This window comes from Mchenga conophoros, linkage group LG13, assembly GCF_057382185.1.
Source record: "Mchenga conophoros isolate Kocher_MC1m ecotype Shallow Benthic linkage group LG13, M_conophoros_male_GT1.1, whole genome shotgun sequence".
In the NCBI taxonomy this organism is placed as follows: domain Eukaryota; kingdom Metazoa; phylum Chordata; class Actinopteri; order Cichliformes; family Cichlidae; genus Mchenga; species Mchenga conophoros.
In genome coordinates, this window is record NC_140538.1 from 10,113,608 (window position 1) to 10,129,160 (window position 15,553).

Genomic DNA, 15,553 nt, shown 5'->3' on the forward strand with positions numbered 1-15,553 from the left:
AGCCAGACCTCTGAAATGCTTTGTTCGTAAGCCTAGGCTTGTTTATTCACTGTAGAATAAACAAAGAAGTAAAATCAGTAAGTTGGGGCTCAGACATTTTATTTCTGACAAGTTTTTGCCATCTGTTGCTTCACTTCATCCTAATAAAAATGAAGTTTGGTATTACATCATTTTATTGATTAAATTAAAATGTCAAAAACAGTAAGCAGGTCTCTTGGAAGCACAAAAAGTTATTAAAGAAAAAAGGAGACTTTCATGGTTTAGTGGGGCTCTCTCCCAGTAGCGCACTGAATTCCTCTTTGTCTAATAGTGGGACGGCAGCACACCAGTCCTGCCGCTACCACCAGCACGGCCGCAATGGCTCAGGAAGGTACGTTTGCTAGAGGGGGTGTTGGAGTCGGGCACTGCCAGCTTCGTGCTGAGGTTTTTGGCATGTGGCCTGGGCTGCTTGAACCCTCCCCTCCCCCCACCACCACAACCACCTGCTGCCTGCACACTGATGGATCACGTTTATGTGGTCATCACTGCACTGGGGCATCTTACAGTCACAGACAAACATATAAATAAAAGCCACAGATGAAGCTCAGCTACTGACCTTTCAGTACTCCTGGGCTTCCTAATGGTCTAATAAACAGACCACCTCTCAAGGACTGGATATTTAATTTCCTGTGTCGAACACAACAGCCATTTAAATGACACCCAGCATGACCCTCGGACCTTCTTCCAACTACCCCAGCTGTCACCAAGCAAAGCTCAGGTTATATATCTTTGCATTAGCACAAATATCACAGGTTGTTTTTCTCTGCTGCATCGCCATTTATATTACCAATATGAACAGAAATTCCAGTATTTAACTCGGAACTCTTGCAGCTTTGCCTTCTTCAAATTGATCTGGATCCACAGTACTGATGCCCAGTCGATGCCTGCCTGTGCTCGCTGCAACCTTCCCTTGGCATGGCTCTGGCGCCAACAGCCAGCCAAGCATGTTTATGAGCGTACAGTGCAGTTTGCCAACCTGCATGGGAAGCTGGATAAACAGAATGCAAAGTGTCCTGTGTTAACTATTTTCTTTGTCTCCTCTCTCCTGCCTGCTCTTGTTTTTGTTTGAGCAAATACAACTAAAAAGGAAAAAAAAACAGTTTGCTTCAAACAAAGTGCTTATGCCGTTATCAGGTCATCATTATGCAGATATATATTAACACAAACACAGCGATATCGCTTAGTGGGGTATCAGCACGTGGATGGCTTTGGTTTGTGGTTTCACATTACTGATATTTTTTAACTAAGACAGATCACATTTGCAGCTAATGATTTTTCATTTAGTTAAAATCTCCCTTAACTCCCAATAAACCTTTACGTTACTTAAGAGATTACATCTTGTTCTCCAGTGGCAAACCTTTAGCTCTACCTCTGAGGGTGATGATTCAGGACAGTTTTGTTTTCAGGCATGCTCAAACTAATTAGTTTGTTTGAAGCATACTGAACCTTTAACACGTGTGGGTCATATGACAGTGCTGGCTGCTTGCTTAAAGAGGACTTATTAAGCTTTTCTTTCAGCTGTATATTTTTATTTTTGGAATTCATAGTTAAAAGTTCCTTAATCTTATACAGAGGACACTTAGTTCATCATTTGACTGAAGCTAGCAGCTTTAACACTGCTTTCCTCTGATTGGTTGCACCTCACAAACAGGAGTTTGAACAGCAGGTAGGCGGGGCTGCTATATTCAAAAGTAGAGATTACTGTAATAGGAATATCCACACTCTTTGAGATCATGCAAAACCAAATTTAAAGTGCTTAGAGCTCACTTGTACATTCGCTGATGATACAAGTGATGTGCCACGTTTCATAAGAACCCTTGCAACATTATGTAAGTAACAGAAAATAAGGAAAAGTGTAATGGGTCCCCTTTAAAAGCTGGTCATACAGGAAAAAACAGTCTGATTAACAAGAGGATGCTTTGCCGATAAAATGTTAATGACTTTCCCTTTTTTTGCTCAATTCCAACTGTCAAATTTCTTCACTTAACAAGACTCAGTGTTGTCACATACAGTGTTACAGTGAAGAAATCAGACTTGAATTTGTACAGATGACATCCTGAAGTTAAAGGTTTCTGCTGAGAAAGCACCACTCGGCTCCTTTTATGAGGAAGACTTTGAAGTTGATGTTGCATGCCAGACATTTTGATGACTGCATGAACCATCACCGCTGTGAAAATGATTAAAGAATGCCTTTTAACGCGCAGTAACAGCCTGACAGGTGTTGCCTGCAGTTGTCACCTTTCAGTTCAGATGTTAAGATGCAGATATTAAATACATTACTGTTCTCTTACCTTTTTCATTGCCATCCTTCCTTCTTTTTGAATGGAAGGTAAGGGTGAATCATTGGAACATGGCTCAAAGACAAATGATTGTTGGTAAAATGTTTATTTTTAGTGAGTGTTTGTGTGTTAATGCATGTGTTTTATTACGTTTCCTTTTTGTCAGGTGGAGTGGTGTCATTTGTGTGTTAAAACTGTCTGGTCAGGTTTTCAGGTTCACATACATGCCTCCTAACATAAACTAGATTATAGGGATGAAGGTGGCATTTGACGTGGCCAAAGCAATCTTATTAAATAAATTATCAGCAGTTCTGTAATTGACATTAAACATATATATATGTATATTTTACTTGTTTCAACAAAAAACAAGGTAAAGATAAAAAAAATAGCTCTTTTACTCATTCATAAGCTTAGTCATGTATTAATTCTCATTTGCCCCCTGAAAGCAGACAAATAAAATCAAACACTAGAGCAGGATATGAAATATTAGAAGTGTTATGAACTGAGCTGAAACTGATGTTATTACTGTGGAAAGTGAACAAAAAGTGTTTATTGTTTAACATTTTGACAGTTTAGAGGATTATTGGACCCAAAATTATGGTTGAGCCAGAAATCCACACAGTACCATAAACAAATGAAACCAACTTTAAAATGAGCTTTAAAGCTCAGAAAATTAACATGTGGTTTTACTAGGAACTCGTAATGCTGACCTGCTCTCACAATCAGAATCACCTTTTTGAATTTTTTAATTGTTTCCCTGTATAAATTTTTTAATGATTTTACTGTTTTAGAATTTGGATTCTCCATGCAATAGTTGTGAATTACTGACATTTAATTTTTTAACTAAATAAATTTTACAATCTTGGTGTACAAACTGTAACAATGCAGTGGAAATAAAATGCGGAACTTGCACGTTACTGGGCAAAACAATCTGCATAGTCAGTGTAGTGTACATTATAATGAAAAATAATTATGAATGGGGCTACCTCGATGTGTCTGTTTTTATACAGTGATTTCAATTTTGCCAACAAGTTGTGTTTTTGATTTTCACGTTATCATTTTGCTTTGTCTGTATCATCACTACTGAAGTCTCTTTAATTCCCTGTTTATCCACAGTGGTTCATAAAGTAAACTTTTTGATGGGATCGTCCATCATACAACAGCTCTGCTGTTAGAAATATCAATGTGAAGTCAGTTTTGTCAAACCTGATAAACTCTTAGGCCGTCTTTTGTCATGCTGACTGAGTGATTTCAGCTCTTCTGTTGATTGGACAGCTGTCCCCCTTAAACTGCGTCCTCATCATCTTTTCTCACTTTCTTTCAGCGTGTAAAACCTTACTAAACAAAAAGTCGGACGGTGTGAAGGTAAGCTCTCTGACCCATGAGGGTTTTCTTGATGTGACTTATGTACTTAACTTACTCTCCTTATCTTTATCTCCTTTTTGGTCTGTCCCCCTAATTACTGTCTGAGACCATTTTTAACTGTGATATGATGGAACAAGATCAATTAGATCACCTCTGTGCTCTGGTGCAACATGGTCTTTTTTCTAAAGTCTGTTTAATATATTTTAAAGATTTTTGTGACTTAGGGGGATAGGATTTATTTTAGAAATGAACTAGGTTCTTGATTATGTTCATAAGAAATCAGTTAACTCACATTGAGATTAAAGTAGATCTAACGAGCTTACCTAAAGATTAAAAAGCTTTTAAAATGGTGTTTTTAACCAGCCGCTTTTCTTTGACTCACAGCGATTTTTGTTTTGATCAACAGTCAGCGTCAGTGCATGCAATGAACTGCCGTACTCACCAAGGGCAAAACAAAACTCCCATTACATACAGTAACTTAAACAGTAACTAAACCCTTAAACATTAGAAAATGCACAACCAGTTATTGAACACCAATAAAATAATTTCCAATATTTTTTCTATTTTTTAACCCCCCTTTTTATTTGCAGCTGATTCAGATTTTTCTGAATCCCTTTATCTCATCTTTATTCCTGTGTAAGCTTGTGCAGCTGTTTTGTTTTTTACTATCTTTCTGGGATCGATCTGGCAGCTTCACCTTTTTGTCTTTTTTGATTAGTTCCCGATGAATCCTTATTTTTTTCCCTCCTCTTTTCCATTGCTGTCTGTCAGAAAAGGAAGTCCAGCTCAAGTGTTTGTTTGATGGTGAGATCGGCTCTGTCGTTTTTGTTCATTTTTTTTTTTTAACTTTTTTTTTCTCCCTTTACCCTCTCTGTTTCATTTTTTTTTCCTTTTGTGCAGAGATGCTTTAGGGGTCGTTTATGGCAATTTTTGTTGGATTTTTCCAAATTCATACAACATCCTTGCATTCCCTTCCTCTGGAAGCGCCACCAAAACCATTTAAAGAAATAATACACACACACACGCTCTTCACTATCCAGTTACCCCCTTCTGATGTGCGACTCATTGACCCATGGATCTGCATTTTCGCTTCATACCTGACCATCACCGTGGGACAACTGAATCCCTGCTAATCTCAAGATACCACCATTTTTCTTTTTTTCAGTTGTTGCATGTTTATCGTACCCTCATTATGTTTCATTTAAGTGAATTCTTCTTTCCCCTTTTTACCGTAAATAAAACGGCTGTCTTTGTCACCTGCAGATAAATTCTCCGATATGAGCTAGAGAAAGTGTGAGCTTCTAAATTCTGAATATAAAATAATCAAGTAAAAAGATTTTCTTATTTTTCAGGTCTGTTGATCTGTTTGGATGGCTACATTTTTCCCTCACTACATTATTTTCCAAAGTAAAAGTGATACAAAACTAGTTAATAGTGTACATTTATTAGTGGTAGGTTTGCATATCTGTGGAAAACATAACAAAATAATTGCTTTAGCTGCTTTAAATACAAAGTCCAGTTTATCCTCATCTCTCCCAAAAGACGTTACCCTTTCAAAAGAACATAAAACTTTATTAAAAGAAAAGTACTACACAGTTTTGTTTATTTTTGTAGATGGAAACTGAGGTTCAAGATTGCAGGTTGTACTAAGAAATATCTCGGTTTGAGGCCTAATTAGCATTTTCAGACATTAATAACATGCTGTTCTGAATATTTTGATTCTGGTAAACAGCCTTTTTGAGGAGGCTTGGGGGGGAATAATCTTAAAAGGACCTCATGTTTGTGTTTCTGTGCTTTTCTATTCCAAATTCTGCTCAAGTTGTTTTAATAGCACTGAAGTGCTCAGATTCACCAAGTTAACAGATATGGGTTTTTTTAAAGAAAGAGGAACAAGGCTACATGTCGGCTCATGACCTTGATCAATTAGGTCCAAACAAAGTGGCTCCACAATGCTGTCATGATTGCAGGTGGAAATATATTTTTTATATTTGAACTTCTTGAAAGTTAAATGTTTCTTATTCATGAGAAATGTTTCTCCTCCAGCCCTGAAATGCAGTAAAAGATGTCAAATCTGTAATCTGCCTTGTTGATGGTGTCAGCATTGCACATTAGTTATTCTGTTAGAAGTTGTTCCTAGTAGGCCTCAGAGACTGCCAAAATACTGTTTAAAGTCACACTGGGGTAATTTGCTCTTCTGAGAGTTGCAGAAAAACAGCTAAAAACTCCCAGCACTTTGGCCTTAATCTTTCACTGACGTAATCCATTCGTCCACACCTCTCAACTTTCCTGTGGGAATATTTGTATTCCCCTTTCCTTCCAGTTAGCTCGAGGCCAAAAGGAGAGTCCAGCTGAAACAGTGTTCTCTTGTTCACATCATACATTCCAGCCTCAGTCTGCAGCTGTAACATAACCTATATCTTAGTCATCCAGCGGAAACATTACTACAGCTTTTAGGAGCAAGCGAGTGAAAAATTATGTTAACTCGTAAGCAAGACAGAAATATGCTTAAAAGGACAGAAATATCCAAACGTGTAGTCCTTATGGTTTTTAAGCTCTCTAAACACATAGATCCTACATTTTCCATAATGCAATCAACACCATCTTTTTGTCATACCCTCTCTGCCTGCTGAATAATTTTTTTACTGTACCTGGTTGTTTTGTTTTTTGTTTTGTTTTTGCTTACAAAAGCTAATTTTTGGCGAGTTTTGCAGAACGTTTCTTTATGGCTTGCACAAATCACCACAGTGAAGTAAGAAACGCATTGTAAATGTGTCTCCTAGCTTGGATTGCACTTCATGACTTTAATTATATTAGTAGATTCTCCAAGAGTGCAGCCAATGTCATTTTAATTACATTTTGTACTACCTATATCATAGCTAAACAGAAATATGAATTCAGAACATATTTTTTAAAATTAAACCTTCCTTCAGCTGTAAAAGGCTGATGTTGTATTATCGTCATCCTGCCGTGCGGGCAGGACCAAAGTTCCTGAATGCAATAACTCCAGAATGAAAAAACACAGGAGCTTAAATTCCACCGTAGGTGTATTTACTAAAAAAAGTTGTGACCTCGACCTTAATGCCATGTAATAACTTGAGAACAAGGCAATGTATGATTTTCAAATTGATACAACACGTGTATCCACTAGGAGGCTGAGGGGGTATCGTTGGCCGCTGTATTTTGTTTTCTTTAAAATTAAAATTTAAATGTTGCTGTGAGTGTTTTTTATATTAGCAGCCAACATTTGAAAAAGGTTTAGACAGATTTCACTTTTTAAAACTCAAAGCCATAAATAGGATCTGTTCAAGATGATCCTTTAAGTAGTTTTGTGTGTAAAATAGACTTTACTGTTATCTTTGCGTGAGCTAATGAAGGGGAAAAACAGCTTAAACCACATATCTGTTGCATGTGTTCACACAATAGAGAAAAACCTGCTACCCAAGGCCTTTCACTGCATGCACAGACCTGGACTGCTGAGCTCGCTTTAGATACAGACTGATTTCTCTTTCTATCTCAGCAAATGATTCACATTTTTTTAAGTGCTGGGGAAGAAAATAAGTCATTCGCCCTTAATATATGCTTATTGTTAAAATGCACTTTTCTGTTAACAATTCACAATTTTATTAAAGGCATAAAAATATTTTGTTTTGGTTACTTTGTATCTATGAGTTCTATGATCATGAAAAGAAACGTTAAAACTACATGCAGAGCAGAAATACTGATGATTGCACCTGCCCTTTAAAATGCAAAGATAGGAAGGTGCAGATAAATAAATTAAGTTTAACATCTGCACATACAGCTCTTGCCCTGACTGTGCAGCGTATAGTCCGTGTAATGGCTCCATTCCTTTATTCCACCTATGATTCCCATAGCTTGGTTCATGGTTTAGTGGGAGGAGTGGGAGTCACTCTGTGTTGTGTTTCTTTGCCCCAGTCGCAGGGAAACAACAGTAAAAACAGTGTAGTAAGCAGCAGCAGCACCAAAGACAGCAGCATGTCATCTTCAGCACCAATGGTACCTCATCTCTATTTGGTTTCTTTGCTTTTAATAGCATCATTTCATTGTTTCCCATCTTCTTATCGTTTAGTTCTATCCCCTCATAATCTTTTTGTTGCTTCCCATATTAAGTAAAACCTTTTCCTTGTCCTCTGTCTCATCGATCATTGTCTGCGTCTCTGCTTCCGTTTCGAACACAAACTGTGATCTTGGCGGTGAATTTGATGACTTTAAAATTAAATGACTGGCTTGCCCCTTTGAGTTTGTCTCTCCTGGCTTGTGTTTTACCCATACCTCCGTGGACACACCTTCATATATTTACCCGGTGCCTGACAGGTAGACAAATGACTTTCATTTTCCAGTACAACAGCAGACACTTCAATCAAATTCTGCTCAACCACATCCTTGTGACTCCTTTGTGTGTTCAACTATGTCACCAGAGCTTTGTTGATGCTTTGCCTCTGAAGTGGAGGTTATTGCCTCTACATCAAAAGATGACCTTTCACAAATTGCTCTTCAATTTCTGAATGGTAAATGATGGGGGCTTCTGGGTAAAACAGCAGCCTGAGTTGACAAATGAAAAACAAGCCATATTTTTGCAAGAGGATGCAGCCCCTGTGTTTGTGGGATCGAGTCATTTATACAACATACAAGAGTTTGTATGATGTTTGTCTCAGGTTGGTTAAATGGAAACGATGGCAACATAACACACGACAAGGAAATGTGCACTGAATGTGTACTTCATTTCTAATTAATACAAAAACTTTCTGTCTCCTGACATAAGTATCATGCCTATCATGTCTTAAGCCTAGCATAAGACTAAACCAAAACATCTAAGTAACAAAATCTAGCACAAATAGGTGTTTTGAAGACTTAAGAATGTTTCCAGTAATTAACTTTCTCTATAAATTCAAAATGTCATTTCATACTGTTTGTTTTCTTTAACAAGATATTTCCAGTCTTTATTGCTAGCTTTTAGTCTTATTGAATCTAACATAGTAAAAAAAAGATTTGGTATTTAATTGTTGTAATTTTGTCATGCTTGTCTGAATGTCAGTGGGATTACTTGTAAAAATAAAGATTACATTAAAACAAATAAGACCTTTTTTGCTAAATTTAGTCCCAAATAATGTTAAAAAGAAGGTAAACTTATCTTACCTTGCCTTTTTTTGTCAGAGCCAGCCCACACTCTCCAGTTTCAAAACAGCAGATCTCAACAGTCAAAATCCTCAGTTTAAAGCTTTATAAAAGGCTTCCATCATTTATGTACGACATTTACCACACAAACATAACAGCATCAGTATTTTTATTTTAATCTGCAAGAATGCATTTGTGTGTGTGTATATATATATATATATATATATATATATATATATATATATATATATATATATATATAAAAATAAATAATATTTGATTCTTATAGAGCACAGACTGCCTTCCCAGCAACTGGACCAGTCCCCATAAGAGTTTACAACCTGGGACTGTCGTCTCGCTGCCATTACTTGTAATACTTTAAATTCTGCATAATCCCATACGTCACTGAAGGGGCTGCATCTTCTAAAAGTTGGGTCCAGGGTTGGTGGAGATCATGCAAGTGCTCCTGACTGACTAAACCAGGATACCGTGGGTTTGTTTTCCACACTGTCCAGTACTTGAGCTCTTGAATTGCTTTGTGCTAAATGTTTATGTCACAGGGTCAAGGCTGGGGATGAGGAGTTGTTGCACAAACACAATTCACCATTAAACCAGTCTTCAGCCCACATGGGATGGAGGGTTGAGATGTGAAATATTATCTAGTATTTATCCATTTACTAGCTTAGCTTTAAAGTCACTATAGCTATGTGTAGGTTTTTGTAATATGGTTTACAAATTGCAAACCCCTCCTCCTCAGTCATGGCCTTGGCTGGTGGTGGATATGTGTATAGCTGTGTTCATGGCTGTTTTCATCCATTTCGGAGGTTCTAAAACAGTCCTGTAGGCCACAGTGCTGGTGAATGGGGAAACAGACTGATACTGAGCGCCTTGACATCAACAATCATGGATTTTTATTACCATAAATGTTCCACAGCCTCTGCACTGTGCTTTGTTTTGGTGTGCCCTCATGCGTCTGTCGTCATGATATTCCCTGGCATCTTTTGCTGGTGCCCACCCCCTCCCTATCATACACTCCCTGCATGGTAAAGTGTCTCCTACCTCCCCCCAGGAAGCCCAGACAACTGTTGTACACAACCCAGCAGACGGCACCAAGGTAAGCTGCTTCTACTCCAGCCTCAAGCCACCAGCCACTACTACTAACACTCGTGGAGGATTTTCTCTAATATTTCTGCATACACCACCATTAAAATAATTATACACTTCATGTTTAAGGTGATAATCTGCTTATGTAAGAACACAGGAATACAACCTTTGATATTTTCATAGTTTTTTTTTTTTATTATTATTTTCAATCTGCTTCCCTTTGAGATGGTTTAGTTGATCCTCGGTTTTTTTCCCCTCAGAGCACCTGATATTGACAGACTACAAACTTTTCATTGCCTTTTCCAAACTTGCAAATACTCATGGTACCCTACTACTACTCCTTATGTGAAAGAGAAAATCCTACACCCACAAACAGACTCTTTACTAAAACAGGAACCAAGTGCCGCACAGCTTTCACTGTTGTGTTGGTGCACACACGTTTGTTAAATACCAGTGTCACTACATATTCAAATGCTGATGGTGTTGCACTATTTCCTGTACACTGAAACTTTTCTCACATTGCCACATGGGCATGTTTCCTCTCGAGAAGCGGTTCTGCACTAATCTTCTCTTACACACGCCTTCCTGTTAAAAATTCATTTTAAACTGCTCCCACACGTTGCCGTAATGTGTGGCTCTCTGCGCTTCTCTTCGCTGCTGTTCTGGCTGGTTTGTGCTCCTGGGAGGGAGTCATGTACCCGTCCATCTGTCCATCAGGTTGTCTCTGTGTTTTTATAGGCGTCTAAAGCATCCCAAACCTGTCTCAGCTACAAATTAAAAGATGATTGTCCACCTCTCCCTTATCCAACTTTTTCCTCTTCCACCCACTCCTCCTCTCTCCATCCACCTCTCTTTTTGTCTCACCCCTTTGTGTTTGACAGGGCTCCACTGAGAGCTGTAATAACATTGAAGAGGAGGAGATGAAAGGTAGGAAAGGTACTTGTCCAACTTTCACCTACTCTGCATGCATTGGTTCACTTTGCATCCAATCCAGATCAGATAGATTAAAAAAAAAAAAAAAAAAAAAAAAAAAGACAAAATATTTATTTCCTCGCTTTATGTTAAGGTGATGCATGTCCTCTAGGTAGAGCTTTCAGGAATCTGTCAACTCTGCTTTTCCACTACAAAAAGCTTCCGTCAGAGCACTTCAGGCTGGGATAGTCAGTACGTTTTGGAGTTGGAGGAGCATTGCAGGAAAGAAACGCTACGTCTGAACGCTGTGCTGTGCATGTTGACTGACTTAAACAGTACTGCTATGCCAGATAATATGCTTTTTCTGTTGTCTCGACTAATTCCTGTAGGAGGGCCTAATGGGCGAGCCTTGTCCTCAATGCTGCACTCACACTAAGGAAAATAACCAAAAATATTGCAAGCATGTGAACTTGTGAGCTTGTTGGCGTTGAAATAGATGCTATAAGACGGGGTCCAGGTGTGTGACTAGTCAGTTGCAGTCGTCAAAGAAACTTTGGTGCATCAGAACGGCAATGAAATGACAAAGGAGTCAGTCCTGATTGAATAATGTCAGGTTGGCAATTAAATGCAGTCTGCTTGTGATGGTATGGGAGTTAACGGTGACAAGTCGGCACGAATCTGCTGCTTCCTACACACAGAAATTCACATTAACTACTTATACTCAGAAGATTTCTCCATAAAGAGAGATGTATTGCTCCAGGACAGATATTTAACTGCAACCTTGCTTTTATAAAGCATTAGAACCAGAATACAACCATTTGGCAACCAGTTGATTTGGGTCCTTGCTGTAAAAAGCCATGCCGCAGATGAGTTGTGGTCATTGATGCTGACTGACTCAGATTGATGACAATGTTTGTTTGTGAATCAGATGGAAATTATATACAAACATTTACTAATCTGTCCTGAGAAGGATTGCAGTCGGTCTGAGTCAGAAGCATCCCACCAGGTGACCTGTGCAATCATATGGGTAATCAGTTGCCAAATAAAATTCAGTGCAATGAACCATCTTTTTTTATTCTTCTTAGTTGCAAGGTTCGTATTTTTACTTAAGTGACTGAGCTATAAGAAAGTTAAATATCAAAGCAGGATGAAGGTTTGCAGTCCTACCATTTATTTGGGATAGATTGTTCTACAAACAACAAATGAAACTAACGTTAATTACTTCAAAGTAATTTTTTTGTCTTTTCTGGAGGATTATCTGCAAATGTTTTGAAAGATGCTGTAATCACTTTAAAGTTCTGCCCGTTGTGACTTTTAATCACAGTTGTATTAGAAAGTGAAAGCCATGGCTTTGGTGAGCAGTACCTCATGGATCTGCGGCAGGGATTAGAAAGAATGACTGAGAGTAAACACTGCTGTGTGTAGAGAACAGGAGTATTCTGCTCTTACAGTAATTACATCATCATCTGAATAAGTCCAAACAAAGGATCCCTTGGTAATGACACCTCCAAAGCTCACTGTTGTGTGTTCCACGTGACGGTATCTTTGCCTCATTTCGATTGTTGTTTGCGTAAGTGTGTGTATGCTGCCATCAAACACCACTTAAGCCTTTAATTAAGCTATCTTCAGCCTCAGGGATGACCTTTTAAGGTTTCTCAGTTGAAAGAAGTAGCACAGAGCTACCTGCAGCTTACCAGAAAGAAGTTAATCCTGTTACTTAAGGCGATGTTCATGGATTTACTACCACTTGATCTTAAAAAGCATCACTAACATGCAATCAAGATGCCTTTGTTTATCATGTCTCTATTGTCTATCTCTGAGTTTGAATGCTTTTATAATTTGTTGGATGAAAGAATCTGCTTGATTAGTGTTAGCTCTTTTGTCTACAAGGCTGGATGTTAAATCTTCAGGTTGTGCGCAGTGGTTTGCACCATCCCTTCACAGCAAGAACATTCTGGGGTTGAATCTCCGGGCTCTTGCTGTGTTTCCATCTGGTAATCCGGACAAAGACATGCATATTAAATTGGCTGGAGTTGTGAATAGAGTATAGATAGAAATGCGTAAATACGTAGAATAAAGTGATGTGTGACTATGGTAAAATTGACTTGTGGTTTTAAGTGCTTCAAGTGAACAGTAAGAAGAGCTTGTGTCTAACACAAAACACAAGAAGAAAACAGGAAAGGCCTTAAAGATAAAGAACAAATAAGATATATCAAGCAGATTGTGTTCAGATTTCCAATCTTCTGCAACACGATGAACTAAAACTCTTCACTTTAAACTTAGTTGTGCTGCAGTCTCCTAAAACCAACTGTAATTAAACCGTTGCTGCAGAATCGTATGCCATTTTGTCCTGGTATTTGCTGCACATTTGAGGCCAGTAATAAATTCCGTTGTTGAAGGTTGTGTTGTGTGTGATCTTTCTCATTTCAAAATTAATCTCTGAAATTAGACATCAGGCTGCTGTGTCTTAATGCTGAAAGCGGGCTCACTTCAGAGCACAAGTGTAGCGCGTTTGTCATGTCCAGCTTGTGTTTCTTTGTAGTTTCTGGTTTGTGCAGCTGGTTTCTATGTTGCAGATCAGCTCTTTGTGTCACTCTTTTTATCTTGCGTTGTGTGATAATATGCGCAGCAATAGCTTGTAGTGCCAAAACATTTAGCCAGCTAATAGAGAAGTCATTTTGCAGTATAGCATTCAATAAACTTGATGATTTGCTGATTTCCTTTGGTTTACGTGAGGCTTAGAATTGCATACCTTTCAAAGATGTGATTGACACTGGCAGCCAGTGAGTTTAAGGTGGATTAATGGATGGACAAATGATGAGTTCCTCTCAGATTTTAGGAACACCCTGTGGCCTGCCAATCAGCATGTTTCTGTATGTTTGTTTGTATGTGTGTCCTGTGATGAGAGCAGCGGCCACCAGTGACTCTACCAGTACAGACAGTGCAGGGTTAACACAGTCCAGCACTATTGAGGAGCAGGCGCAGACCCCGTCTCCTCAGTGCCCACCGCTCACCTGTAAGTCAGCTGCAGTTCACCTGATTCGCCTCTCAGCTCTGACCTTTCTGGCCTTTTCCTGCCACACCAGACAACAATATTTCAAGACCAAAATAAAACAAGCAACACAAGACATTATGGCGGTAAAACAGCGACACATGAATAGGAATATTAGCTCTTCGAGCCATCACCGGCGCTTGTACCATTTCCAGCCCTACTGTGCTGCCATCTACTGGCGCTCTAATATAACTACAGTTTACTGCTTCCCTTCTGTACTATATCTGTATCCAACTTCTTCAACCCACTATTTCATATATTGCAAAGTCATGTATATAACCTTATTTTACCGGGATGACTGTATCTACCTGCAGCTGGTCCCCTGCAGGAGGCTGTTAGCAGCCCCAGTGTTCCTGTAGCTCAGCCCAGCCCAGCTCAGAGCTCGTGTCCTGCACCAGAGTTCACTCTTTCACCCCCCACAGGCAGCAGCAACCTGCAGCAGAGTAAGTGACAGGCAGGTTTTGGTGTGTTTGTGCAAAGGCTCCGAAAGCCTTTTGTTCAAACTGTGCGTCATTTGTTGACAGAAGACTTTATGGACATGCAGGTCTGAGTTTTGCTGGACGTTCTGGCTTAGCTGCTGCATGTTAGCTGATGTCATTTACAACATGAGAATCCATAAAGTCTGGTGTGTGAAAATCTCTGCTGATTACGCTGTGAGTGCGTACATGGAGTTAGTGGCTTTGTGATCATCTCTGCTACAGATTCAGTTTAATAACTGGTGTTTTTGATGATGATTAACCTTGTGCAGTATTTTTTGGTGTTCTCAAATTCAAAAACTGTAGTAAATGATCGGTTTTGTTTGTGAAATATTTTTGGAATTCCTTCAGTCGAGAGAAGTTAGCTTAGGTGTTTGTTTTAGAGATTTCAGGGTTCAGTGGCCTGTTGAACATTGCATACAGCTTCAAATACTCTTGATTCTGTGTTCAGTATTGAAGTATGTGATGTGTTTGGGTGACCTTAAATGTCACTGTCATTTATACCAGAGGCGGTGTTCCCGTGTGTAGAGCTTATTTCAAATGTCAGGCAGTAAGTTGAGGGAAAGCATGCGACGTGGATGTGCATGTTCAGCCTCCAAATGATCCCTGACAATCTGTGACCTCTTGTGTGCCCGCCCTCCTCTTCCCACCACCTCCTCCTCTCTCTGCTTGCAGCTCGTAAACAGGAGATAATAAAGATGACTGAACAGCTGATTGAAGCCATCAACAATGGCGATTTTGAGGCTTACACGTAAGTTTTTATATATAAATCAATAGTATTTTGTGTGTCATCAGTGTTCAAGTACTCTTACAGCTCTGTGCTAAAGTTTTGAGCTAGTACCACTAATTGAGCAATAGTTCTTCAGGCTGTCTCGAGGTCTTTCAAAGCTTAGATGCTTTTTTCAGTCCAGTATGCGACCGTTTTGAAAGGAATGTTTTGGGGGGTGGGGGCTTTTCCTTGCTGTATTAAGCCACTTAACACTCACTTGTGAATCATTCACATATGAAGTGTCTACACAGACAACTTAGCAGAGAACCAACTGAAAATTTTATCTTTAGGCACTTTGTTTATAGCAGCAGGTGACAAAAATACAGTTTGTTCCCATTTCTTGTGTTGAATTTAAGGAAAATGCCATCAATAACATAGTTACACAAGAATAAAAAAAAGAGCTATTAGCACAAAGAGCTATTAG

At 38.9% G+C, this 15,553-nt stretch overlaps 1 protein-coding gene across 26 annotated transcripts in view; it reads left to right on the forward strand.

Annotated features, from left to right (window-relative positions):
* The window catches only part of camk2g2 (calcium/calmodulin-dependent protein kinase (CaM kinase) II gamma 2), a 79,025-nt gene that overhangs the window by 60,653 nt on the left and 2,819 nt on the right, over positions 1-15,553 (forward strand). The window contains exons 13-20 of one of the 26 annotated variants that reach the window (XM_085296343.1): positions 311-370; positions 3,643-3,683; positions 7,617-7,697; positions 9,886-9,930; positions 10,802-10,856; positions 13,744-13,848; positions 14,199-14,327; positions 15,036-15,111. In XM_085296343.1, the coding sequence (XP_085152469.1) occupies positions 311-370; positions 3,643-3,683; positions 7,617-7,697; positions 9,886-9,930; positions 10,802-10,856; positions 13,744-13,848; positions 14,199-14,327; positions 15,036-15,111 (592 nt within the window). Of the gene's footprint in view, positions 1-310; positions 371-3,642; positions 3,684-4,454; positions 4,488-7,616; positions 7,698-9,885; positions 9,931-10,801; positions 10,857-13,743; positions 13,849-14,198; positions 14,328-15,035; positions 15,112-15,553 lie in introns of all 26 variants that reach the window. The other 25 variants (XM_085296344.1, XM_085296345.1, XM_085296347.1 and 22 more) reach the window with 25 other exon arrangements.